The sequence below is a fragment of the Mesoplodon mirus genome (genome assembly GCF_964341445.2).
Source record: "Mesoplodon mirus genome assembly, chromosome: 13".
In the NCBI taxonomy this organism is placed as follows: domain Eukaryota; kingdom Metazoa; phylum Chordata; class Mammalia; order Artiodactyla; family Ziphiidae; genus Mesoplodon; species Mesoplodon mirus.
Window position 1 is genome coordinate 73,776,729 of NC_138989.1, and position 26,882 is coordinate 73,803,610.

General features: G+C 48.8%; 1 protein-coding gene across 1 annotated transcript in view; it reads right to left on the bottom strand.

Moving 5' to 3' along the window:
- Positions 1-858: 858 nt before the first annotated feature.
- Positions 859-26,882, bottom strand: part of ALPK2 (alpha kinase 2) — a 116,824-nt gene continuing 90,800 nt past the window's right edge. The window contains 3 exon segments of the mRNA XM_082641138.1: positions 859-1,157; positions 15,698-15,746; positions 21,607-21,824. Coding sequence (XP_082497264.1) covers positions 941-1,157; positions 15,698-15,746; positions 21,607-21,824 — 484 coding nt within the window. The 3' untranslated portion in view covers positions 859-940.

Below are 26,882 nucleotides of genomic sequence, written 5' to 3' on the forward strand. Positions count from 1 at the left end.
GTGAACTGCTGTGGCCATTCTGCTCCACAGCTGGACAGGACCCAGACGGGTAGGAAGGAGAGCCCTTTGGAATGGGTGGGTGGGACCAGGACCCTGTGAGCTTGTGTGTTCCAGCCAGGATTTGTATGCATCTTCCAGAGTAATCCTACATGGGGCAGCCCTAGGTTTAGGGAGCTTGGATTTAGAGAGCAAAGTAGGAAGTGGATCAAACTGGAAGTAGTGCTTATAAGAATGGGGAAAACCACGGAGGCAAATATTTTGTGCTCCGGGATACGTATTAGGAAATCACTAATCCTGGAGCAATGTGAAATAGGGCCCACATTCTAAAGAAAAGTGTCTGTGCTAATACATGCCTCTTACACCTTTTGTCTAAAGATGAATTTAATTAAACAGAACATTCTAACCAGGTATGTGAGTAATGATGGGAAGTGGCCTGACGTTTCGGAAGCCCCCCTCCAGCTACAATAGCATAATCGACTCTAGGGCGACAGATAGACCCAATGACGGAATTCACGTTTTCTGTTGATAGAGTAGCTGGATGTCCAGAAGTTCTGAGGTTAGGAATGGGGGTGGGGAAGACTGGGGCTGTGGACAGACCCTGCTCAGGACCAAGACCGTAACGAGACAGCCACGTGCAAATACACAAACAGACACGTAATGTGAGGTTGGTACCAAGGCTAACAGTATAGACAAAGATGGACTACTTTGAGACTGACAGTGGATTCAGTCTCTCCATAAGCCTGCTCACAAATCCTGCTCCGAAGTCATCTCAGCGAAGACAGCAGGTGACGGCTTTGGAAGCAGCTCCGAGTACAGGCAGCTGGGAATAGGGACTGTCACGCTGCTCTCTGCAGGCTGTGTGTTCCCTCCAGGGTGTTTTCAAATTTCTACCCACAAGGCTGTGCGCTGCCAGCCGGTGACCGTTAGTTAAGAGGAGATGTTAGGTTTTCTTTTCTGCTGGGGTCCCAGATGCCGTCTTCTTCACGGTTGTGCGGTTTGGCTGAATTTTGCTTTTCCCGATGCTTGGCTTCTTCTGTTTCTGGCTGTTGTTTTGAAGCGACTTCAGCCCCAGCATTTTACAATACTTGTTACACTGGTGTAGCGCTTTAAACTGATCAATGAAGGTCATGGAACAGTTGCCTTTAAATCCTTTGTACCTGTGAGTTTGGGTGGAGGGAAACAATTTTTTTTTTTTTAAACAGGACCCTTCACCAATATTAAAAGAAACGTTTCAGCAGGGAAACTAATGCTGTGTGAAAATATATTTATTCCTACTTTAGGCAAGAATGGCCAAATGGTTGACATAACTATTGATAGAAAAAACCTGTGGAATGAAGTAAAGACCAAAGATTATGATCAGACAAATGTTCTAGGGGTTGACAGTTCTGCTATGTCAGCATTTTATAGCTTTTTTTTTTTTTTTTTTTTTTTTTTTTTTTTAGTCATAGTGACTAGTGCTGGACCATCTCCATAAAAATTAGAAGATCCCGGGGCTTCCCTGATGGCGCAGTGGTTGAGAGTCCGCCTGCCGATGCAGGGGACACGGGTTCGTGCCCCGGTCCGGGAAGATCCCACATGCCGCGGAGCGGCTGGGCCCGTGAGCCATGGCCGCTGAGCCTGCGCGTCCAGAGCCCGTGCTCCGCAATGGGAGAGGCCACAACAGTGAGAGGCCCACGTACCGCAAAAAAAAAAAAAAATAGAAGATCTCTTGGTGATCTGAAAGCCATCCCATCCCATCCAGAGGTTCTGAATAAACAAATCTAGAACTTTGGGGCTGGAAGAAGTTGAGTTTAGACCCTTCCACTTATCATTGAAGGAGTTTAGGCTGAGAGGCTGTGCGGCCAGCCTAAGACAACAAAGCAAGTGGGTGTAAGAGAAGAGACCAGGGTGCAGCCCTCTGAGTCTCCCTCCTACAGAAGGGCTCTCTCCTGTGACAGTGCATCCTCTCCTCAGGAGGAGAAGAATCTGGGCCTTCGTCTCTGGTAGGCTCCTGGAGGGACCCTGCTGACCTGCCTGGAGTGGTCTCAGGGGCTCTTCCTTTGGGTTGGGACATTTCATATTCAAATCGTCAATGGCTGTGTTTTCCCATCTCGATCGATCATGGGAGGTAAGTGTCCTCCTGAATGGACAAGTCCCCATGCCCCCAAATCTCCAAAATCCAGCAAGAAAGCTGGTGAAGGGTTGTTGAGAGGATGACAATGAGGAAATGCATACAAACCACCTAGATCAGCGCATGACGTATAGTGGATGACATTTGATTAATGCTGGCGAGGCTGTATTATAGTTGTCAAGGTTATAATTGGTGCAGCCGGTAGGGGCTTCCTGTGGAAAGGATGCTGAAGCTGAGATGGAAGGATGCGGGATTTGCCTGGTAAAGAGGATACGCAGGGGTGTGGATGGCATATGAGGCCATCGACATAATTTTCAGGGCCCAGTGCAAGACGAAAACATGGGTTCCTTGGGCAATAATGATTAAGCCTTTCAAGATGACAACAGCAGAACATGCATTAAACGAAGCCCAGGCCCATCTGAGTGTGGGACCTTATGTGACCACACAGGCTGCCTGCCTAGGAAACTGGTCCTGCTGGGCGTGAGTAAGTTCTGCTGCATTTGATTAATAGGGCCAAACGCTAATTGGCAAAAGGAATCTGCAATGCTGGCATCGCGCTGAATCTGTAGCTAATATGATTCAAGAAATTGGGCCTCCTTCATTTGCTGGTAGAAACCATAAAGGCCAACAGACCTGAATTGAATGAACTGGGACTTGTGCGCTTTTCCCTAGGAAACCCAAGCTGGGTTTTAGGCTGTTAAGGGCCTGAAAGATTTCTTTCATCTCTGAAGCCAGAGCATCAGTGAGCAGCTCCATCCTGACGTGTCTGTTACAAATCCAGCCTGACCCTTCCTCCTCCTTGAAGGGAAACGGCTCTTCCTCCTCTCCCTGGGAGCCCACAGTACGTTTTCTTGTGAAAAATGACTCTGTTTTTAAAAGCCAAACTCCCTCGTTGAAGAAAAAGTCAGCCCAAGACAGGTGTTGACTCTAGCAGGGTAGAAAGAAATGCCACTGCCAACCATGTCATCTTTACATTTCTATCTTCTCCTGTAGGAGGTCATGAGAATGGCTGAAATAGCCTGCCTGCATTTCCTTGGTGCCTGAGCACGCCCCGGAGGGATGCGAGGCCACCTGGACCTGTGACTGTCAGATGGAATGGAAAGCCTAATCCCATCCTCCTGCCAGGGAGGCGCCACTTGTCTCACACCAGTTCCTGAGCTTCTCAAACTAGGATGATCAAAGGCAGCCTCCCTATGGAAGCACATTGGAAACTAGTCACGTCATCTGTCTAAAGCTGCCTTGAGACTTGTAAACATTCAGACAACACCTAGTCTCAGCCGAGAAGAATCACTAATTCACACTGCAACCTCCCAGAAAATTTGCTAATTGCTTCTTAAGCCCAGCCTGGCGGCCAAGTGTATAATGCTGCGTAACAAATGGTCCCTTACATAATGGTTCCCACCTTCTGAAATGGGAATGGCTGAGTTTGGGACAAAAGAGCAGGACTTCTGGGCAGCCCAGCTGGGTGGAGCCCAGATCTCTTCCGAGGAATCTAACACCTCCTTTAGACTCCTCCGGGAAAGCCAGAGTAGGCAGCAGAGACTGGGGCCGATTTTACTACAGAAGGCCGCAAGCAGATGGGGCAAGGCCCTAGAGTGAAGGCAGCTTTGCTCAGTCAAGGAGCCCCTGACTCAGCCCCTGGCTTCCTTCAAGCCTCAGCTCGAGTGCATTTCTGTGGAGCCTCCCCCCTCTCACACCATGAGAAGAAATCTCTCCAGCATCTTCCCTGTATCCTTGTGAGAACTACATCCACTTCTCAGAATTCAGGGTATGCCTTCCCGTGCACAGACTGATCTCCCCCAGGACACTACTTTATGTCCAGAATACCTGTCTAGGGAGGCTTTTCAATAAAGGTCAGGGGAAGAAATGAATGCACGCCGACCCCATCCTCAGAGCTGCCTCATCTCGGCCCAGGGCATCTCCAGATCACACTGCTAAACTTCCTTTTCTCTCTCCATCTAATTTTGGACTCGTAAATGGGCCTCCCAGGCAATATGGAACATCCCTCCCCAGCTATCTCAGGTGTAGACTATTTTTGCTACCCAGCATCTGCAGAATTAAAAATCTTTCTCCTGGGCCTCCCTGGTGGCGCAGTGGTTGAGAGTCCGCCTGCCGATGCAGGGGATGCGGGTTCGTGCCCCGGTCTGGGAGGATCCCATAGCCGCGGAGCGGCTGGGCCCGTGAGCCATGGCCGCTGGGCCTGCGCGTCCGGAGCCTGTGCTCCGCAACGGGAGAGGCCACAACAGTGAGAGGCCCGCATACCGCAAAAAGAAAAAAAAAAAAAAAAAAAAATCTTTCTCCTTTTTCAATTTGGTCTCTGTCTCAGCCAGGGCTCCTGGGCTTCTATTTGACCTCTTATTCTCTCAAACTCACAGCCATTGCTGCTGCCTGGGAAGAAAATAGGGCAACATCGTTTGTGTTCCTAGATCAGTTAACCCAGAGCTTTTCCAAAGGACACAAGTTCAATGACACCAAATGCTCGTACACCCAAGAAATGAAAAATCCAGGCTCTCCTGCTTGTGGCCCACCTTGCATGCCACGTGTGCCATCTGCCACCCTCAGGATTGGAGGGGACCACAAATCTGAAGCATCATGACATCTCTCCAGCAAGGTCCCCATTGCAGACACTCGCCATTGTTGTTCTTGTTGGATGAATGTACTGGGTCGAACAGTGTCTCCCCCAAAAGTCATGTCCTTCCCAGAACCTCAGAATGTGGCCTTATTTGGAAATAGTGTCATTGCAGATGTCATTAAGATGAGGTCATACTGGAGTAGAGTGGGCCCTTAATCCAATAAGGGCCTCTTACTGGCGTCTGTGTAAGAGGAGAGGATATAGACACACAGGGAGAACAGCACGTGACAACAGAGGCAGAGGTGGGAGCCGTAATCTACAAGTCAAGGAACGCTGAGGATGGCAACAACCTCTGGAACGCAGGAGAGAGGAGGGGACACATTCTCCCTCAGAGCCTCCAGGAGAAACCAACCCTGCTGCCTGACTCTGGACTTTCAGCCTCCAGAACTGGGAAAGGACACATTTCTATTGTTCTAAGCTACCCGGTTTTGTGATAATTCATTTTGGAAGCCCAAGGAATCTAATACAATGGGAAAAAATAACCTTGTATTTGAGAACTTTCTCACACATTTCCATTTTTAGAAACCTTAGTTCTATTGAATTTTATTAACTGAATCTTTGTATCCTTATCCTCAAATTAGTATAATTTTCTAGCCCATCGCTTTAAATTATCCATCTTCCCTCACAATCTCCAAGCATGGAACAATAAATTCATTCTACTGAACATCATCCAGCAGAGTATTTTCGTAAATATCTTGCCCCTTGGATGGGAGTGGGGAATACACATCACGCAGGGGCCTTGCTCAAGTGCTGGCTTGGATTGAGTAGGTCTGGGGTGGGGTCTGAGATGCTGCATTTCTAACAAGCTCTGAACCCATGCTGATGCAGGGACCCCCCCTAGAGTAGCAAGGAGACAGACTAAAGTGTGAATGATCTCACATCACCCTTCTTTGACTTCAGAAACCTCTTTAAATCGGAAAACGGATCTCTTTCCTTCTTGACATTTGTGTCATACAACTTTGTAAAAGCACACTGTCACAATCCACTTCAGGAGGAGGTAGGAGGCTATTTTTACATCCTGCCTTCGCTCCACACAGATTTATTCAGCTTTCACCATTTAGTATTATGTCGGCTGTGGGTTTGTCATAAGTGGCTTTTATAACGGTGAGATATGTTCCCTCTATACCCACTTTTTTCTGCATCTATAGAGACGATCATGTGGGTTTTGTCTTTTCTTTTGTTGATGTGGTGTATCACACTGATTGATTTGCATATGTTGAACCATCCTTGTGACCCTGGAATGAATCCAACGTGATCATGGTATATGGTCCTTTTTATGTGTTGTTGGATTCTGTTGGCTAATATTTTGTTGAGGATTACACAGATGTATTCGAAATGTGTTGGAACCCATGCTAGGCTGACTTCTTGCTTAAAAGCGAGTCCTCTTGGGCTTCCCTGGTGGCGCAGTGGTTGAGAGTCCGCCTGCCGATGTAGGGGACACGGGTTCGTGCCCAGGTCTGGGAAGATCCCACATGCCACGGAGCGGCTGGGCCCGTGAGCCATGGCCGCTGAGCCTGCGCATCCGGACCCTGTGCTCCGCAACGGGAGAGGCCACAACAGTGAGAGGCCCGCGTACCACAAAAAAAAAAAAAAAAAAAAGCGAGTCCTCTTTCCTCTCTTGCTGATAATGGATGGCACAGCCTTTCAGACTCATACGAAAACCACCACTTGACAGCAATGGTCGGCTTCTCCCTCAGCTTAGCACAGCTTCCCTGTGCAGTTTACTGCCTCCAAACACGCCCAGAGAGGGGAGGGGGTGGAGCAAAGCTGCAGAAACTCCCACCTCTGGCTGCGTGGAAGAAATCAAGGTTCCTGTCTGGCTTAATAAAGGACTCGTTTAAAGAAAACTCGGTGAGACAAGAAAAACCTATAGAGAATCCCCACACATTGGTAACCCTTTTAGAAGCAAGACAGAAACTATTTATAACAGAGGTTTTAGTCTGAGATGCTTTCTAAAGAAAATTTTAATTTATGAGGAACGGCTAGAAGGACTTGGAATTCAGGTTGAGGATGGTGGGGAGGAATTGAAATAACCCCCTAGTTTGGGGAGGGGGTGTGCGTGTGCCGTGTCTGTGTGCAAAATAAAGCCAGGGCTGAATTTATGAACAGGTAGGATCGATTGTCACCTATGTGGAAAAGAGAGGGCGCTAAGGGAGCTGCCCGCTCTGGAACCATCTAGTAATTCCTGCCATTCCATCAATATCTCCATTTCTTCATGTTTGTTCATTCATTTCTCCATTCACTGGGCACCAGCTGTATGGCAGACATTGTAGGGGGATTAAAAAGGATTAATAATGTACGTGGCTCTTTTCCAGAAAGCTGGCATCTTGCAGGGGAAACAGATGCATAAACAAATAATTATATTATGCTGTGATAAAGGGCTCCAGTAACCCAGGGATGTGATTTTTTCCCCACTGCCTGGTGGGTTCTAAGGATGTTTCATGGAGGAATAATGGCTCTGGGACTATCTGGCAGGGGTAACAGCATGGACAAAAGTTCAGAGGATGTTCTGAGCAAGGGCAGGCATCCTGAGGAGAGACGAGGCCGGAGGCCATTTGTGGAAGGTTCATAAGCCATGCTGTCATTTTTCTTGTGCGTACTCAGTGTTTCCCAAAATATGTTCCAAGGAACAAGAGCCCCATAAGATGCTTTGAAAAAAATAATAATTCTGTGTTGTAAATACTGTGAAAAAATGCTATATAATCGCTTTCCTTGCCCCCTTGGGGTTCAAAATACACATCGGCTCTTGAAAGACCCTGTGAAGTCTCACACGGAGGAAACCTCCTACACTTATTCAAGCCAGGTCTCCCCAGATTATTTGACAACAGCCATCCTGTTTTCACACGACCACTTTGCAAACCGCTACCGTAAGAGTCACGGGGCCTTCTGGGGGGGACAATGTACTGTAACCAAATCCGTTGCCCAGAGAAGTTGTATTCTGCTCCCATCTCCAAGCTGAACTTGGAGGTCCCCTACAGACAGGGGACCTCAGCCCCCAAACAGCATGGGACCCCTGGTCCAGCCAGCACCGCCCACCCCAGCCTATCACCAGAGCCCCCTGGGGGTGGTCCTTGCTTCTCGCCTTGTCCGGGGCACATGCCATGGCCACCCCGAGTGTAAGTCAGACCATGGTCACACACCGCTCAGAAGGCTCCACCTCCCTTAGAACAGAGCCTGGCTCCTTCGCATGGCTGCCAGCCTCTCTGTCCTCGAGGCCACCACAGCCCCTGCCCTCAAGCCTCCATTAAGCAAGAGGCACAGTGTCTCCATGGAAACAAGCCCTGGCACTTTCTTCCCTGACATCCACCCAGGCTGGGAGAAAGCCGGAGGGCAGCGGCATGCCCACAGTCTGGTTCTCTGCTTCTGCTAGCAAGGCCATTCCAGCAGCCCTGCACGCTTGCCAGCTTTCTGCTCTGATGTCTTCTGAAGGTGCCCCCCATCCAGGGGGGCCTCTGTGATGTGAGCCCTAGGATGAGGGAGCAGAGAGGGGCCCCGGGGGAGAAGAGGGGGCCCCAGATGTCTACTGTGGGTCCATTCTTGAGGCCAGGAGGCCCGTCCCCGTGGCTGTGCAGGAAGCATGCGGTCCTCGCCTTAATATCTGAAATGGAATCTGAAGTCGGGATCCAAGAGAGCCAAGGAGGGGATATGGGGGACAAGACAGCCATGAAACAGGCAGTCTTGAGGCTGAGCTGCTGTCCCAGGCCACAGAGCTCCGGCCCCCAAAGCCCCATCCTCATTCCACCTGCATATGGGGAGCCCCTTCAGGGCCACAGGGCCCAGAAGGTAAGGTGAGAGCATCAACCTCGTCAGAAGAGCACCTGCTCCAGGGTGTGGGGAGGGTGGCGTGGAGGCCACCCTGGACACGCCCTGAAACCCTCAGGCAGGGGCTTCTCCTCTGAAACGGGCTCTATTCAGCCCCGCAGTCTGCACCTCTATGGGCTCCTTCTCTTCGGCCTTTTTAGACACACACACACATACCCCCCATGCCTTTTCTAGTGGCATCTCCCTCTTCAATCCCCGTAACCTGGAGCCCCACCACTGCACTTTGTGTAGACCTTCCTGAAGGCACTGTAGCTTTTTTCCAGACAATCCTGGCCTTCACCCAGCCCTACCCTCTCAGGTGCTCGTGACCCCTGACTCTTGGCTATCACATCCTCATCCATTTCCCTCCTGCTGTCTACCAGCCTGTCCTGCAGGGGGCGGTCTCGAGTCCATCAATCTTTCGAGATCTTTCAGTTCAGACTTGTCTCTGAATCTGGGAGACAAATGACTAGGGGCCTGGCTGTGTCCCTCTGGTTCTGGGCATGGGCCGGGCAGGGGGGTAAATAGTGAGTAGTGTCGGGGAAGTGGGAGGAAGCCCATGGCTCCAACTCCAGTCACTTCAACAGAACTGTCTTTTGTGAGACTTTGGACAGGAGGCCAAGAGACTGCCATGCTATTCCCGCTCTGTGGACAGGCTGGGTCCCGGCTGACTCTTGGGCCCAGGAGACTCTGAACACACACTGGGAGCACTGCCAGCAGTGCCAGCCTCGCCAAAATTGTGAGGAGAGTAAGTGTTCCCTCCACACCTCCGTGACGGCAAAGACTGGCCCATACACCAGCCACTGGCCAAGGAGCTGTTACATAATGACTTGATTGGATTTAAAGGAGATGCCGGCTGCCTTCCAGGGTAGGTGACTGCAGTGGCAGAATGGGAAGGCAGATATTTGGGGTGTGAAAGTGCCTTTGTTAGGCCCCTTAGGCCTGTGAGGCTGGTCCCCTAAAGCCTGGTGTTGGTGAGTCAGCTAGAACATCCGGGATCTACAGCGACACAGGCCTGCAGTGCAAAGCACTTAAAGGGTGTCAGGAAATTCTGTTCCAAATCCCTTTGTTTCCTCCCCTCCTGGAAGATTCATGCGTTGCGTTAAATAGTCGCCCAGAGTCACCACACACACACACACACACACACAGCACACGCCCCCCTGTGCACACAGGCACACCCCCAAGCCTATTCTCAGGGTGTGTTTCTTGAATATTAGATCCCATTTCCTTCCACCCACAAGTATGTTTCAGCCCCTCCTCTCCAGGCAGGGTGGTGTCTCGGGATTGTGCCTGCCGCCACCCTGTCTGTTCATAGCACACAGGGCTCCATGGTGGGCTGCTCTTGGCATGGATCGCAGATCCTTTTTCTGGAACTCAGCTGACTGAATGTGGGAGGCTGTGTTAATTTTTCCTGTTTCATGGCTCATAGGACATCATGCTGATGCCAGGAGAGCCTGCTTTCTTGAGGCAGCTGTCCTCACTGTGTGTCTGTCTTGATATTTGGGCCCTATCACCCCACATTTGCCGCTCAGCAGGAATAAGCCATTCGTGACTCTCTCCAGGGTCTCCTGAATTTGGTTTCCACGTCAGGGATGCCTGACACATGCCATGTATCCTCTGCCTGATTGTTCTTTCTTCCAAAGGTAGAGCCGCGATGCTGGCTGGCAGCCTGGTGGCCACAGGGAGGGGTTCCTCTGTGGTTATTGATATCGATCCTATTTTTGGTTCAATGCTTACAGACTGGGAAGAAATCTGCTCAGGGTACTTTTCTTTGTTTTTCACCAACACGAAGTGGGCTTTTTGGGGGAAAGATTACAGAAGACAAAAGCATTGGCTCTGGTGCCCTCTGGTGGCTGAATCGCAATATCACCATCTCCCCAGAAACTCAACTGCTGGCTGGGGACAGGTGTGTGTGTTTGCAGGACCCACTGTGACATGTGCAGCCCTGCTCCCCAACAAGTGTTGGTATACACTGATTTTAGTTTGATTAGGTTAAATTTCCAAGTCTTCGGGTATGGAATTAGTCATTTTTTCCTCCTCTCCCTTCAGAGAACTCTAAATGCTCAAGCGATTTCAAATCAGAAATATGTTTGACAGTGCCGTTAGTATCTTGGGTCTGCCTAGAAAATGGATTATTCGATGTTGAAGCAATCCTATTTGCCACACTTTGTAACATGAAGTTTTGGTACTCAACACTGCCAAAGGATTGTAGGTATTGGGGTACAGGAGATTGGGATACAGCTTTCTTATCGGTGGCTCACAGGACAATATGCCATGCTTCAGTTTTAAGGCTCATACCACCAGGTAAAGTTGCATTAAAGTGAATAAGTCATGACGGTCCCCTATTTTCTTTTATAAGATTATAAATAGTTTACCCTTAAAATAGTATTATGACTTCACTGAACAAGCCAGGTCCCATTTACTGGGGTGTCCGCAGTCAAACCTGGGGTTCAGGTTGAGTCACAGGGAATATTTTCTTTAGATGAAAATAAGTGGCTCCTCTTCCTGAAGAAGATCCAAAAAAGGGTGGACCCTAAATTTGGGAGATTTTCTTCTTTCTGGTTTAAATTTATTATCATCATTGTTAATAATGATTAAAGTAAGTCCTATCTGCCTCCTCACTGTTTCTCCTGTCCATACCTGGTGTTCTTTTTAATGCGATTAAAAGAACATGTGTAATGCTGCCTACATGGAGCACTGCTTCTTAGGACGGGGGCACCCATTCCCTAGGCTTCCGGAGAGCGGGCCACTCTCCCTCTCCGGCACGGATGAAGGACACCTGCGCAGGCTGCCCGCTAAGAATTAAGAGAAGGTGCTCAGAGCTCAACCACCAATCTCCTCTCCTGCTCTCTGGAAACCCTCTGGCATCTGCCAGGCTCCCCAGTCTTTCCTTCCCCTGCTCGAGATTGCTTCCCACCTGGACTTCTTCGCCTGTCTGTAAGCTGCCTTTGCACCTGAATCCTTTGCAAGTCTCTCCCATTGCCTGGTCTCCATTCTGCAGCTTTGACTTTCACTAGAGTTTCTTCAGTAGCACCTCGCCTCCTGTCCCTCGGGGCCCCGTACCCCGTGCAGGGCTGTGCCTACAAGCAGGCTGCCGCCTTTCCCTGCCCCTGCTGCTCCTTGCATGGCAAGTAAAAAGGCAGGATGGACCTAGCCCCCAGGGGCCTCCGAAGGCATCTCTCAGACCCCGCCCCTTGTCCTCTGGTCAGAGAAGCTTCCCCTTTTATCAGTTTTTCAAAAACTGTGCTTCTAAGGAACATTTCTTTGGAGAAAAAAAAAAAAGTGACTTCAAATAAAAGTTTTTAAAAAACACAATGGACAAGATGATCTAATACTCCTAATATCTAATTTTTCTCAGACACTTCAGAATTTCCTTCTCTCCCACCCCCTCCTTGGGAGGGAGGCAGTAAGTAACACCTAATAGACAACGTTTTGCACTGGGCTCCAGCTACCAGCTCTAATGGGCGCTGGGCAGCTGTCCCAGGCCAGGTAAGTCACATTAAAGCTGAGAATAAAACCAAAGGGATTGGATTTCATTTTTAAATTAGGAGGAAAAAAATATATGGTCTAGGTTCCTGGAAGCCGTTAAGATGCTTTTAAAAGATATCTTAAATCATCACTCTTATGCTTGCCTTAGTTTTTGAAACTTCTTGGGCAGGTTTCTGCTTTGTTTTGGTCGACAGTTGTTCCAAATAATGGTATGGAATTTGCCTACCCTGGGGTCAGGCTGGGGCATGGGTTGGGGGGAAGGTATTTATGAAGCATGTACTGAGCTTCAGGGACTGGATGCAGATGAACTGGGGGAATCTTTTTTTTTTTCTTTTTGCGGTACGCGGGCCTCTCACTGTTGTAGCCTCTCCTGTTGTGGAGCACAGGCTCCGGACGCACAGGCTCAGCGGCCATGGCTCACGGGCCCAGCCACTCCGCGGCACGTGGGATCTTCCCGGACCGGGGCACGAACCTGTGTCCCCTGCATTGGCAGGCGGACTCTCAACCACTGTGCCACCAGGGAAGCCCGAACTGGGGGAATCTTCAAGACAACCCCATGTCCCCCCATTCTGTAGATCAGAGGCTTTGAGAATGTCAGGTCTCACGTCCACAGAGCTGGTAAGATAAGAACCCAGCATTCAAACCAGGTCTGGATGAGGCCTGAATTTTTAATGTTCTGCAAATATGGAGCCTGTAAAGGAAAGCTTTAACTTGGGAATTTTTTCTGGGGTCCAGGAAAAGTCTTTCATAAATAGGGGTACCATATATTTTCTCAATGGGGAAACTTATCTAGGACAAATGAGTAACTAGACAGGACGCTAGGATGGCAGGCATGAAATAATACTGTCCTGGGCAAATCAGGCTGTACTGTCACCCTTTTCATCACATGGGCCTAATTCCTATGACACCAAGAAGAAAGGCTACCACTAGAAGAATCAGAAGTAAGTGGCAGGACCAAGAACTGTACCCAAGTCTTCTCCTAAAAGCCCTGTTCTCCTCACTACATCATACTCCCCTCCTGATGTGCTCTCTTCACAAGCCCAAGGCCATGACCCAATTCCCCGACCCATATGACAGGGCTCCGGTCAGCAAGGGGGATGGAGTGTGGAGATAGGAAAATACAATTTTGTGCTGGAACTGAGCAGATTTTGAGAAGGAAAATATGCCAACTGCATCTTGGTTCTAAAACCAAATTAGAAGCTTTTGCGTAGGTGGTGAGAACTTCATGAATCAGACTTATTGATCTGGAGGTTAAAAGAGAGTGGTCCCCTTCCCACTTTTTTCAGATCCCTCTACTTTCCTCCATCCTCCAAACACTAATTGAAAATTAGTGTACTTGTGAAAGCACTGCTGACGCCGATGGTCTGCGATAACCGGAAAGCTCAAGTAAATAAGTTGTTCCCAGCGCTATATTAATCATGCATTTTATTGTCCGTGTTTCCGACACTTTGACATCTGGGGCTTTGCTGGCTCTGGACAGACTCCCCTTCCCAGGGTTAGCCAATTCCTAGAGATAGTAAATGACTGGCCTTCTAGAATGCCTTTCATATGCCAACTAACCAATCTGCAGCCTACTCCCACCATCTCCTCTATCGGGGTCTCACACTCTGGGCCACTATCCATCTGCCCGAATCACCCCAGGGCAGGTAGCAGATGACCCCAGACAGCCGGACACCCCAGAGCCTGCTGGAACTTTTCAAACTAGTCAATTCCAAGCTTGCTGACCCAGCCCCACCTATTCCTCCCCTCAAAAACCACAGTAAAAGCTCTCATCCATGTTTTCCCCTCACTCCTTCTGCCTGCTGACTGACCCTGGTGCTTCCCCATGTGGCCCCCCATGGCCTGGCAAGCCCCCTCCTCTTGGGAACTGGGAATAAGTCTTTTCAGTGGCAATTGTCTCCTGATCTGTCAGCTTCATCATATCTGAACCATAAGAAAGCCTACTTTAATTGAAGTATAGTTGATGTACAATATTATATGTTACAGGTGTACAATATAGTGATTCACACTTTTTAAACATTATACTCCATTTATAGTTATTATAAAATATTGGCTATATTCCCCATGTTGTACAATATATCCTTGTAGCTTTTTTTTTTTTTTTTTGCAGTACGCGGGCCTGTCACTGTTGTGGCCTCTCCCGTTGCGGAGCACAGGCTCCAGATGCGCAGGCTCACTGGCCATGGCTCACGGGCCCAGCCGCTCCGTGGCCTGTGGGATCTTCCCGGACCGGGGCACGAACCCGTGTCCCCTGCATCGGCAGGCGGACTCCCAACCACTGCACCACCAGGGAAGCCCTTGTAGCTTATTTTATACCTAATAGATTGTACCTCTTAATCCCCTACCCCTATCTTGCCCCTCCCCCTTCTCTCCCCCCACTGGTAACCACTAGTTTGTTCTCTGTATCTGTGAGTCTGCTTCTTTCTTGTTATATTCACTAGTTTGTTGTATTTTTTGGATTCCACATATAAGTGATACACAATGTCTTTCTGACTTATTTCACTTAGCATAATGCCAAGTCCATCCATGTTGCTGCAAATGGCAAAATTTCAATCTTTTTTATGGCTGAGTAGTATTCCATTGTGTATGTATATATATATATATATATATATATATATATACCACATCTTCTTTATCCATTCGTCTGTTGATGGACACTTAGGTTGCTTCCATTATCTTGGCAACTGTAAATAATGCTGCTATGAACATTGGGGTGCATGTATCTTTTTGAATTAGCGGTTTTAATTTTTTTGGATATATTACCCAGCAGTGGAATCTCTGGGACATATGGTAGTTCTATTTTTAGTTTGAGAAAACTCCATACCAAAACCTCCATTTTAAAACACATGCCATCCCTTCTAAAAGTCACTTGCTTGCCGCCCCTCCCCCCCATTTCTTCCTCCTTACAAATGGTCCTAGTACATGGGAAGAGCAGCAGTGGGAGAAAGCATGGTAGCTCCAACCTGGAGCTTTATTTTCACGAAGAACCTCAAATAGCCTGCTCTCTCCTCATTAGTGGTCAAGCAAAGCAGTGAGAAGAGACGGTTGGTTCAAGAGATACCCCAGTAAAATGTTATTTTAGTGCTGTCTGGGCACACCCCACAGTGAGCAAAGCAACTCCCTATGCTAAATTAGGAAATCAATACCGCTGACAACAACCATAGTCACCAATCACAGCCCTTCCATAGCCATTTGCCCCTGTAATCAATCATCAACATGGGAGTCTGGGAGCCGCCTAAAATACTTTCTAGTGAAAAGTATGGGGAAAATACATTAGAAATATGCAAATTGAGTTCACCCAATTGCAAAAATAGAATTTTTAAAGAAGCTTCTAATAGTGAAGATATTAAATGTAGAAAAACAGAATATTCCTAGTTAAAAGGAGTCCCAATAATGCTGGCATTTTCCCCCCCAACCATGGGCCACCTGTTAGTAATCAATCTTGAAATGCGTTCAGAGTTCTTATTTGTTTCAAAGTTAGGAAACAAATGTGTTTCCCTGGGAGAACAAAGTCCATAAATATTTTAGGTAAGTGAGAGAAGTGAACTGAATTCATCCCAAGAACATCTGTCTTTCGCAGTTAGGACAAGAAATCTCCTCTGCCCAGTAGGTGTTTAGAAACCCAGAGGTAAGTGATAGGCACTTGATTTTTTTCTTCTACTCACCCTTTAGCCAATGTTGCTATGCCAACGTCAGTCAACTTCATTCCTACACCTATGGGAAGAGAGAGTAAAGACGGGATTTGTGTTACACGGGTCTCCTCAGAAAAGAGGGACCATCTACTCACAGGGAGGGGTAGCGTCAGCCCCGTCATCATTTCCCTTCCTGCATAAACACACACCTTCCTCCTTGTTTCCATCAGCAGAAGCTGACAGCCTTTTAGACGTGCGTCCTGCTTTACGGGACCATAATGGGCAAGGCCTCCGGAAACGAAAATGCTGTCCTCTGCCTGCCTGGTCCACTGCCTCTGCTGGAGGAGGGAGGCCTGTCACTTGTCCCAGGAGTTCTCCCCCAAGAAACGCTCTGATTTGGGCTTAGGCCTGTTCCGTGTTCTTCATCAAAAGCGGAAGTCCTTGTACAACAGTGAGAGAGTTCAAGGTGGCCTTTGTTGAGTTCAAGGCCAGACTCCAAACACACAATTACCCATCTCCAGAAAGATGGCATGCCGATTCAGGACTGAAGGTTTTCTGGGTCGGCTTTAGACCCAGGGAAGCACTACTGAGTTATGTGTAGAAAGACTTTTTTTTTTTTTTGCGGTACGCGGGCCTCTCACTGCCATGGCCTCTCCCATTGTGGAGCACAGGCTCCGAACGCGCAGGCTCAGCGGCCATGGCTCACGGGCCCAGCTGCTCCGCGGCATGTGGGATCTTCCCAGACCGGGGCACGAACCCGTGTCCCCTGCATCGGCAGGCGGACTCTCAACCACTGTGCCACCAGGGAAGCCCTACATGTAGACTTTTAACCATTGGCCTGGAGATGTCACGCGCGGTCTAACCTTTTGATGCTTATCCCAACCTCTCTCCATTAAGCCATTGGAAGTTGCGGGATGGGGGGCGGGATACCCAATCAACAAAACAGCTGCCTGAGCTTCCCACGCTGGTCCCTAAAAACGCCATAGGCATCCCTGGTAGAATCCCAAGCGCTCAGGAGTCCTTTTGCTTCTCCCCTCGCAGCAGGAGCAGATGGGAGAGTGGCTAAGGAACCAGGGATTCAAAGAGAATGAAAGTCCTACTGTCTTGCAAGGTGGGGAAGGGCAAGGTTGCTGTCGCCTTCTGCAATCGAAAAGCGCCATCCTTTCTTACCCAGGTCTGGAAGAAGGCAATCCTCTCTGACGTCCAGAGCGTGGACAGCCTCCGGCCTTTCCAGAATCTCCTTGCCAGACCAGCTACCATTTCTGCTCCTGCCTCTCTAGGGTCGTGGCTGTAGGCACTGGCTCCGACTCCGTGGACCGCTGCCTTAATCTCACCCGTGCCATCTTGTGACCGGCCTTTTACGGCAGGGCATGGGGTCCATGGTGCTATGCCACCTGAACCTCGCCTCCTCTTCTCTGGCCCCCGACTCTTGTCCCACCGGGCCAGGCTGTGGTCACTATATTCCCTAAGGCCAGCCGGCGGCTTGCTCACTGAAGGGCCTGGCAGCCCAGAAGCCAGTCTGGGCTGTGGACGAAGGAACCAGCATCCCTGGCAAAAGCCAACCCTGGGGGTCAGGCCTGATGGCAACCTAGTTCCATGGGTCTCCCTCATATGAGCACTGTTTTCTGAGGCTCAGAAAAGGACAGCTAGGGACTTCCCTGGTGGCGCAGTGGTTAAGAATCCGCCTGCCAATGCAGGGGACACGGGTTCGAGCCCTGATCTGGGAAGATCCCACATGCCGCAGAGCAACTAAGACCCTGTGCCACAACTACTGAGGCTGCGAGCCACAACTACTGAGCCTGCGCACCTAGAGCCCGTGCTCCGCAACTAGAGAAGCCACCGCAATGAGAAGCCTGTGCTCCTCAAAGAGTAGCCCCCCTCCCCCAAACTAGAGAAAGCCCGCGTGCAGCAACGAAGATCCAATGCAGCCAAAAATAAATTAAATTAAATTTAAAAAAAGAAAAGGACAGCTAAAGCATTAATTTTCTGATTCAGCAATGTCTGCCTGGAGTGAGGCAAAAATACATGTCATGCTGCTGTTCAGACAGAAGCAAAGAGTCCTGCTATTCTGCAGGGCACCCGGGAGCTAAATTAGACACAGCACTTCGGGGAGCCAGTAAGCATTTTAAAAGCCTCTTTCACAGTTGGCAACTAATTCATCTCATTCTTTCAAAGCTGCTAACAACTAAAACACATGTAGAAATGCTTCACATAGTTTTTATGATAGGAACTGGGCTTAAAAAAAAAAAAATACGACTCCAAACTGCAAAAGCCCTCTTTGGACATCTTGTTTTGTGGAAAAGTTGTACTTAAAAAGTACAGCTCTAAGCTGCATAGAAGTCCAATTTTAAAGAGTCATTTGGCAAAAGGTCCTTGAGCTTGGGAATTGCTTTTCCTCAATTCTCACAATTACCAGCTGTCATTGATGTTTGGAAAAGTAGAATTTGATTTTCAAAAGGAAATTTCTCTCTTGGTTTTATAGTTTGCCAGCAATTCAACAAAGGTTACTAAGGGTCTCTATAGGATAATAATTTAGATTATAGTGTGCAGCTATTAAACCAAGTTGGGGATAATAGTCATCTACAGGTTGTTTCTGATGGAAGTCAGGAAGAAGGCAGTATTACAGTTTGTTCTCCAGAACTTGAGTTCTTGGGTTATTTGGGTGACAGCTTCTTAGGAAGCCCAGTGGTCTCTGGTGTGTGCAGATCTTAGGGCTAAATCACAGGCTCACCTTTCACCCCACTGACCTGCAGGACTCGCCACAATCTCATCAACAAGCCACGGCAACCAGGGAGAGAATAACTTAAGAGTCTGAGAAAGTGAGACTTGAGCTTGGGTTTGTTTGGGATTTTAAATCCTAATTCCAGTGTCTTAGTAACATTATAAAATGTGGGGATCACTTAGAGAATGGATGTGTTATCTTGTGCCACAGTGATGATGACAATAGTAAGATTCTTCCCAGCAGCAGCAGAGAGTAAATAACCACCCTTATGAAACACCATGCCAACACTTTCAACCACACACGTCATTTACGGGAAGATATAACGTTCCACTACAGCTGTTTACTAGTGCCTGGAAGCAAAATTAACCGTGCATGAAGCTCCGGAGTGTTGCTTTTCAGTAGATGAACTGTATCTAATGCAAAATTAACTCTGAAGGAGGAAAGATGGGGAAGTCTCAACAGTTGCACGGACAGTCTAACTAAAATAGCTGTCTGTTTAAGACCGTATTGTCTGTGTGTGGCAGCAAAGTCTCTTCAAAAGTGAGTAGGGCTTCCCTGGTGGCGCAGCGGTTCAGAGTCCACCTGCCGATGCAGGGGACACGGGTTCGTGCCCTGGTCCGGGAAGGTCCCACATGCCGCGGAGCGGCTGGGCCCATGAGCCATGGCCACTGAGCCTGCATGTCCGGAGCCTGTGCTCCGCAACGGGAGAGGCCACAACAGTGAGAGGCCCGCGTACCACAAAAAAAAAAAAAAAAAAAAGTGAGCGGATATGGCTGGCTTCAACTTGCAGATCAGCCTCCCCTGCAAGTCTGTAACATTGCACTTCCCAGCTGACCTCAGAGGAGTCCCTCACAGGAGCCTTTGACATTAAGGGATACTTGGAAATCTTGCAAATTTGTAAATTTGAGTTTTAGTGGAAAGAGTTTGGGGTTCAGAGTCAGAAGCAGTGTTGGAGTATTGGACCCCTCTTCTTCTTAGCTGAGTGAGCTGGGGATTAGATCATTATCTCCCAGCCTCTGTTTTCTCATCTGTAAAATGGGGATCATAACATCTCTTTGGCAGGGTTATTATGAAGATTAAACAAAAAATAGGGGAAAATGAGTGCAGACAAAAACTGGTGAAATCCACGTAAGGCCTGTAGTCTTGTTAATTACATCGTGCCGATGTGAGTCTCCTGGTTTTGATAGTGTACTGTAGGTATGTAAGGTGTTATCATTAGGCAAAGCTGGGTGAAGGGTACATGGGGACCCCTCTGTACGTTTTTACAATCTCTCATGTCTATGGTTATTTCAAAAGTTTTTAAAAATAGGGAACTCTTACTATGTGTCCATGCTGCACTAAATGTCTTACTATCTCATTTCATCCTCCCAACCACCCCACGTGGATATTACTGAGGCACAGAGAAGTAAGTGGTTTGCCTAAGGCTAACAGCTAGAAAGTGGAGGTGCAGGAAATAGAACCCACAGGCATTCTTGCTCTTCACCACCATGCTGTTGAGAGCTTGGGATTTTTTTTTTTTTTTTTTGCAGTACACGGGCCTCTCACCACTGTGGCCTCTCCCGTTGCGGAGCACAGGCTCCAGACGCACAGGCTCAGTGGCCATGGCTCACGGGCCCAGCCGCTCCGCGGCATGTGGGGTCCCCCCGGACTGGGGCACGAACCCGTGTTCCCTGCATCAGCAGGCGGACTCTCAACCATTGCGCCACCAGGGAAGCCTAAGCTTGGGATTCTTATACGTGACAATGTCTGACATTAGTAGGTACTCAGTTACAGTTCAGATTTTTTTCTTAAAGCATTATTATTTGGAAAGGAAAAGGAATAGGAAAGCCCCTGTGGCAGAAGCTGTTGGGACCCTGCCCATCACCCTCACCCTCACCCCTTCCATGCACACAGCTCTAAGTCCAGGTACCACCACCAGCATCTCTTGGCCTGAGAACACGCTCTGATCACAGGCACCTGCTTTGCTCAGCGTGGCTTGCCCATGTGCTGGTGGCAAACGCAGGGGAGTTAACACCCCCATCTGGAACAGCCTGCTGCTGGTAAGTAAAGGGAGTTGGAGTATAAATACCCCTGCTCCCTCACTCCTTGGGTGTGCTAATTCTGAGAAGTGTGTTCTGCCCAGCCTCCCCCAGTTTCCCCAGCGGGCATGAGCTTCAGTAATACACAGTGGTAACGGGGTATAAGGTACCCTATTGACTTTCCCTTCCCTGCCACACTCCCTCAGTCTCCTACCAGTGTTTCCTGGGATCCCCTCCCAAATATTTGCACTTGAACACCTGCGTGCAATAAAGGATTAACCTTGCCTAAATAAAGGATTCGTTTTTGCCCAACTTTTTGGAGGTAACTGCTAAGCTCTGATAAGAGTGTCCAAAGAGGCTAGAGGCAGGGGTCAGCCTCACGAGCAGGCAGTGATGTCTCCCTAATAAAATAAATCTCTGAACACCAAGGCTCAGGGGAGCTCTCCTGGTTGGCAGTGCTCCCACATCACTGAGGGGAGAAGCACTGTCCCCATGGCTTCACCAGGAAGGGACAAATGGAAATTCCCACCTGGTCTCTCCTGGACTCTTTCCCGTGTGTCTCTTCCCTTGGTTGATTTGAGTCTGAATCTTTTCACTATAATAAACCGTAACCACAAACATAATAGCTCTCCTGAGTTCCGTGACGTCCTCCCAGGAAATTAATGAACTTGAGGGTGGTCTTGGGGAAGCCCCAAACTGCAACTTGTCTCAGGGCTGTCTCTGTGGGAAACCTAATGATGACATCCCTACTTCATACAACAAATGTATTCCCCAAAATGTGGGTATAAACTGAAAACATGCTGTAAATTCACCAGCAGAGCTTAAAATCTAAAGCAACTGTGAAAGATCCTTTCACCTATTAAGAATGAATTCTTACATTTTAATTTATCTTTTGGTACATCTGGATTTTCATGTGTACGTCTGAATTTGTGCCTATTGAGGATATAGAGCGCCAGTTTTTGGTTACCTGTTGTAATGGGAAGGTGTTACTGGAATGAATTATTAAAATGTACTTTGTTACTCCATTGAGTTGGTCACTTCGGGCTCCTTTGTTGCTTTGTTTCTGGTGAGACACTTTCTGCTGGTGAAGGTGCTTACAGTCTGTACCCAGCAGACCTCTCCCTCCGCCCGCCCCACTCTGCCCCCAGGAACATCCCAGGCCCACAGCATCCCTGGAGCCCAGGCCAAGCCACTCTCCTCACCCTGCATGTCTGTGACCAGGAGGCAGCCACTTGTTTTCTGGTAGACCCAGTGCTGGAAGGTGCAACATTTCTGACCAGCCTCTGATTCTCTTCTCAAGAAGTTTATCTCCTTCCCATCCCTGATGGAATACTTCACAAATTCTCCAATCAGCTCTTCCTCCACTGTTGCGTATGGGATATTGTTCTCAGGTCGATGGATAAGAAAAATAGGAATGATCCTGGAAGGGAAGAGAACATGGGCACGCATTGTGTTCTTAGATGGGAATAAAGATGGCGGGGATATTCTATCCTGACCTGGAGGAGTAGGGAGCTGCAGGATAAATCCTTGGGTTCCATCAGCTGCAGACTAAAAATTCCCCCAATGATTGTTCAGTGGATAAAAGGATGTGTTCCTTTTATTTGTTCCTAGAGTTGGTGAGAAACTCCTCCTTGGGATGGAGTTTAATTGCTCATGTAGCAATGAGTGTCTTCATTATAGGCATACCTCAATGACCCATCGGTCAGGTGACTAATATATCCATCCCTCCAGCATCTATCCACCCTTCCATCCATCCTTCCTTTCAGTCAACAGATATTCATTCAGTGGCTTCTGTGTGTCAGACCCTCTTCCAGACACTGTTCCAGAAAACAGCAGTAAAGAAAAGAGGCTCTGCTCTCAAGGATCTTACATTTAAATGAAGGAGACAGACAATAAACAAGCATCTAGTGCTCTGTGCGATATGAAAAACACTAAAGCAGTGGAGAGGGGAGAGGTAGCACAGGGTGTGGAGGAGGGGTTGCGATTTTATTTAGGGAGGTCAGAGAAGGCCTTGATCGTAAAGGACATTGGAGCAGAGACCTGTAGGAGGTGGGCACGCAGAGAGCCATGAGGACGTCTATAGAAGGCACATGCCAAGTAGAAGGAACAGCAAAGGGAAGGGGCCCTGGGCAGGAGCATGCGGGGCATGTTCAAACAGCAGAGAGGGGCCCAGGTGGCTGGAGAGCATCGAGCAAGGGGAGCGTGGTGGTTTGCGCAAGGATGGGAGGAGACGGGGAGCTGGACCTTGGGGAGTCTGGGCCACTTGAGAAACTTTGCCCTTGGTACTGAGCAGGAAGAGAAGCCACTGGAGGGTTCTGGATGCAGGAGGGACATGATCAAACTTGCGTGTGACAGGGATCACTCTGCCACCCTGCGTGGTATGGAGCGTGCAAGGGCAGACGCGGGACACAGGGAGGAGGCCACGGGAGAACCACGGCAGCTGGGAGTGGAGAGGTGATCAGGTCCTGCACTGACCCATTCACCGTCCCGCCAGCCTAGACGATTATCCCAAACCTGCTTCTCTCTCCTCAGACCGCCCACGCCTCCTCCCAAGCCTCACTCTCAGCCGAGGACCTTGCTTCCTGTTGGACTGTGAAAACTGACACAATAAGAAATCCTCACAGCTACACCCACCACGTGTTCCTGCCTCCCAAGGTCAGTGCCCGTGTCCTCTGCCTGCCCCCCATCTGCTATGGAGGAGCCCTCCTTGCTGCTACCTGAACCATCTCTCCACTGGTGCCCTGGATCCCAACCCCTCCCCGATGCTCGAGGATATTGTTCCAGTGATGGCTCCCCACTCTCTCTCCCACCAGGCTTTCCCCCTACAGACTCGTTCCCACCAGCAACAGAGAGTACTAACTCTTGTCAGCCTGTGGACCTCATAGCCCACCCCCACTACTAACTCACCGCTTACATCAAAACCCAAATCAGTTGTAGACTCACTGTCTCCAATCCCTTCCCTCCCATTCAGTCTTGAATCCACTCAAAGTGACTTTCCTGCTTAAAGATGCCTCGGCCAAGGGCACCACAAGCACCATGTTGCTGAGGCTAATTGTCCCGTCTCAGCCCTCATCTTACACGCCCTCAATGGCACTGGACACTGGATCACTCACTTCTTTTTAAGACACTTTCCCGTGGCTTCCAGAAACTCACTTCCTCTTGGTTTTCTTTCTGTTTCACTGGCTACTTCCTGTCTCCTTTCCTGGTTCCTCATTTCTCCCCAACCTTTACACCCTGGCACGCCCTGGAATAGCCCTTCTCACTCTGCACCCGTTCCCTACTGACCCTCCTTGTTTTAAATACAGTTCATATGTCGGCAGTTTCCACATTTATCTCTCCAGCCCAGACCTCTCCCCTTAACTCCCAACTCACATCTCCAGCTGCCTACTCTCCATCTACACTTGATGTCTAAAAGGCGTCTCAAATTTAACATGGCAGGACTTCCCTGCCATGGCGCAGTGGTTAAGGATCCGCCTGCCAATGCAGGGGACACGGGTTCAAGACCTGGTCCGGGAAGATCCCACATGCCGTGGAGCAACTAAGCCCGCAAGCCGCAACTACTAAGCCCACATGCCACAATTACTGAGCCCACATGCTGCAACTACTGAGCCCACGTGCCACAACTACTGAAGCCCACGCAACTAGAGCCCGTGCTCCACAACAAGAGAAGCCACCGCAATGAGAAGCCTGCGCACCACAACAAAGAGTAGCCCCCGCTCGCTGCAACTAGAGAAAGCCTGTGCGCAGCAACGAAGGCCCAACGCAGTCAAAAATAAAATAAAATAAAATAAAAATTTAACATGGCAAAAACTGAACTAGTCAAATGACTAGTTTGCCTCCACCCCAACATCTGTAGAGTTGATTGGCAACTCTACCTTCACATTCTTTCCCTTCAGCAAAACTCTGCTGAATAGCTTGTGCCAGGATCTCAAAGATTCAGGGGAGGGGAGACGAGAGACACAGTCCCTGCTTTCCAAGGGCAGTCGTTGGCGAGGTGCCCAGAGGAGGGACACCTAAGCCCCAACTGCCAGCTAATAAAGACAGTCAGCAGCCAGGTGTGTGTGGGTGGCCTGAGTTGTGAAGACTAAGGAGGAATAAGCTGGCAGAGTGGGAGGCAAGAGGGAGAGGCCATCCAACAACTCCATCCCTGTGTTTGGTACCCACAGCTCAGTCTCCCTCCATCCACACCACACGAGCCAGAGCCAGTCCGGTCCCACCTCCTGGTCCTCTCTGCACCCTACCTGGCCTGGCCTGAAGCTTCCCCGACGCTTCTGAGCTCCAACCAGTGACACTCTGCCTCCCCCTCCCCCTTCCCAGATGCAGTTAGTCCAGCACTGAACAGATCTGGTGTCACACCTGCCCATTCCCTTTTGTCACCAGGCGAGGAATAAACCGCATGAGAGCTTGTGAAAGGGTATACATGAACCCACCTCACCCACTGCTCACCGCAGGAAAATACGTGTACAGCAGGGTCAGCACCCTGTTACCTAGGGACCAGATCCAGTTGGATGCCTGTTTTCATACAGCCCACAAGAATGGTTTTTACAGATGAACATTTGCAATTGACTGGCTTTTAGGGAACACTAACTCTGAACCCCAAATATAAGCAAAATTACTTCAAAAAGTTAGCAAAATGCTACTTAAAAAGACAGAATTCCATTCTTCTATTAGTAAACCTGTATAATTCATCAATAAAGATTTGTAGATATTGGTTTTCTTTATTGTTACATAAGCATCTATATAATAGTGTTGATTTTGCCTATGGACCTACACAGCCTAAAATAGTTACTATCTGGCCCTTTGCAGAAAGGGTTTGCCCACCCCTGGTCTCAAGTTTTGTCTTCTGTTGGTGAATTCTTTTGTTTCTTCTCTCTGCCTCAAGGTCACAAACATGTTCTTGTCTCCCCGTCTTAAAAACAACCAGCACCGCCCTTCCTTTGGGGGGACTTTGCCCTTAGATTTCATTCTGATTTTCCTTGTTTCCTTCACTTCTTGAAAGGGGCACCTCCATTTGTATCCATGGCCTCAGTTCCAATTCCCTCTTTGACCCATTACCCCTCACCTTACAAAGTCCCCGCCTGCTGTGGTCATCCATTCTGATGGCCTCTAATTATTCCCCAGGATCCTTCTGCAGCATCTGACAGTGTTTGTTTAATTTTTATTGGCGTATAGTTGGCTTACAATGCTGCGTTAGTTTCTGTTGTACAGCAAAGTGAATCAGTTATACATATACATATATCCACTCTCTTTAGATTCTTTTCCCATATAGGCCATAATAGAGTATTGACTAGAGTTCCCTGTCTAATACGGTAGGTCATTAAATAGATAACTAATAAGCTTCTGACAGTGTTGATCCCTTTTTCCCTCCAGAGTCACCCTCTTGCCTGGACTCTGGGGACAGTGCCCCCTCCTGGCTCTTGTTCCACCAATGTTGCCCCTGAGCATTTGCTGGCCCCTGCTCAGCACGGACTCTGACCCCTGCATGTTCGTGTTTCTCGAGCTTCCATCCTTGGTCCTTCCCTCCCCTTGTTCTATGTGCTCTACGCAGGTAAGCCCACCACTTGCACGGTTGCTGTGATCATCTGTGTGCACGTGCCCAGCAAACCAGTGCACTGCTTCGCTTCTCTTTCCGCTCCAGGCTGAGATGCCTGAATTGCTGCAGCCTGATGGGCCACAGAGACCACAAACCTCAGACTCGGCCTACGCAAAATTATTCACCTCGTCTTACACCTACATGAGTCTTCTCCCTGCCTTTACTGTCTTCAAGGGGCGGCATTGTCTACCCAGTCTCCCAAGTTCATAGTCAACCTTCTCTCCTTTTTTACTCCTTCCATGAAGTCTGGTTAAACACACCTACCTACCGAATGTCTCACAAGCCCATTCTTTCCTCTCAAACTCCCCATGGCCGTGGCTTAGTTCCACTGTCACTGCCTCTTTCTTGGGCGACAGAAACAACTTTCAGACTGGTCTCACCATGTCCAGCCTCTGGGCCTTGTCCTTGGATATCCATCGCTGACGGACAGATAGCTCTGAGAGCCACATCCGCACAGAGGATTTTTAGGGCAATGAAACTACTCTCTATGATACATTATAGTTATCATACGTTATAGGATCATTAGACATTTGTCCAAACCCACAGAATGTACAACCCTAATGTACACTGTGGACTTTGGGCGATGATGATGTGTCAATGTGGATTCCATTATAACAGATGTTCCCGTCTGTTGGGGGGTGTTGGTAAGGGGGAGGCTGTGTATGTGTGGAGCCTGAGCGGATATGGGAAATCTGTCCCCTCCATTCAATTTTGCTGTGAACCTAAAACTATTCCAAAGATTAAACTCTATTAAAAACAACAACAACAACGTGTCTGCTCCGTTGCTCAAGGCTCCCCTGCTGAAAGCTTCTGGTTAGCCCCTGTCTCCCTCTCACCCCAATGCTCATTAGCTGAGCATTGAAAGTTCTTTGCATTCTGGTCCCC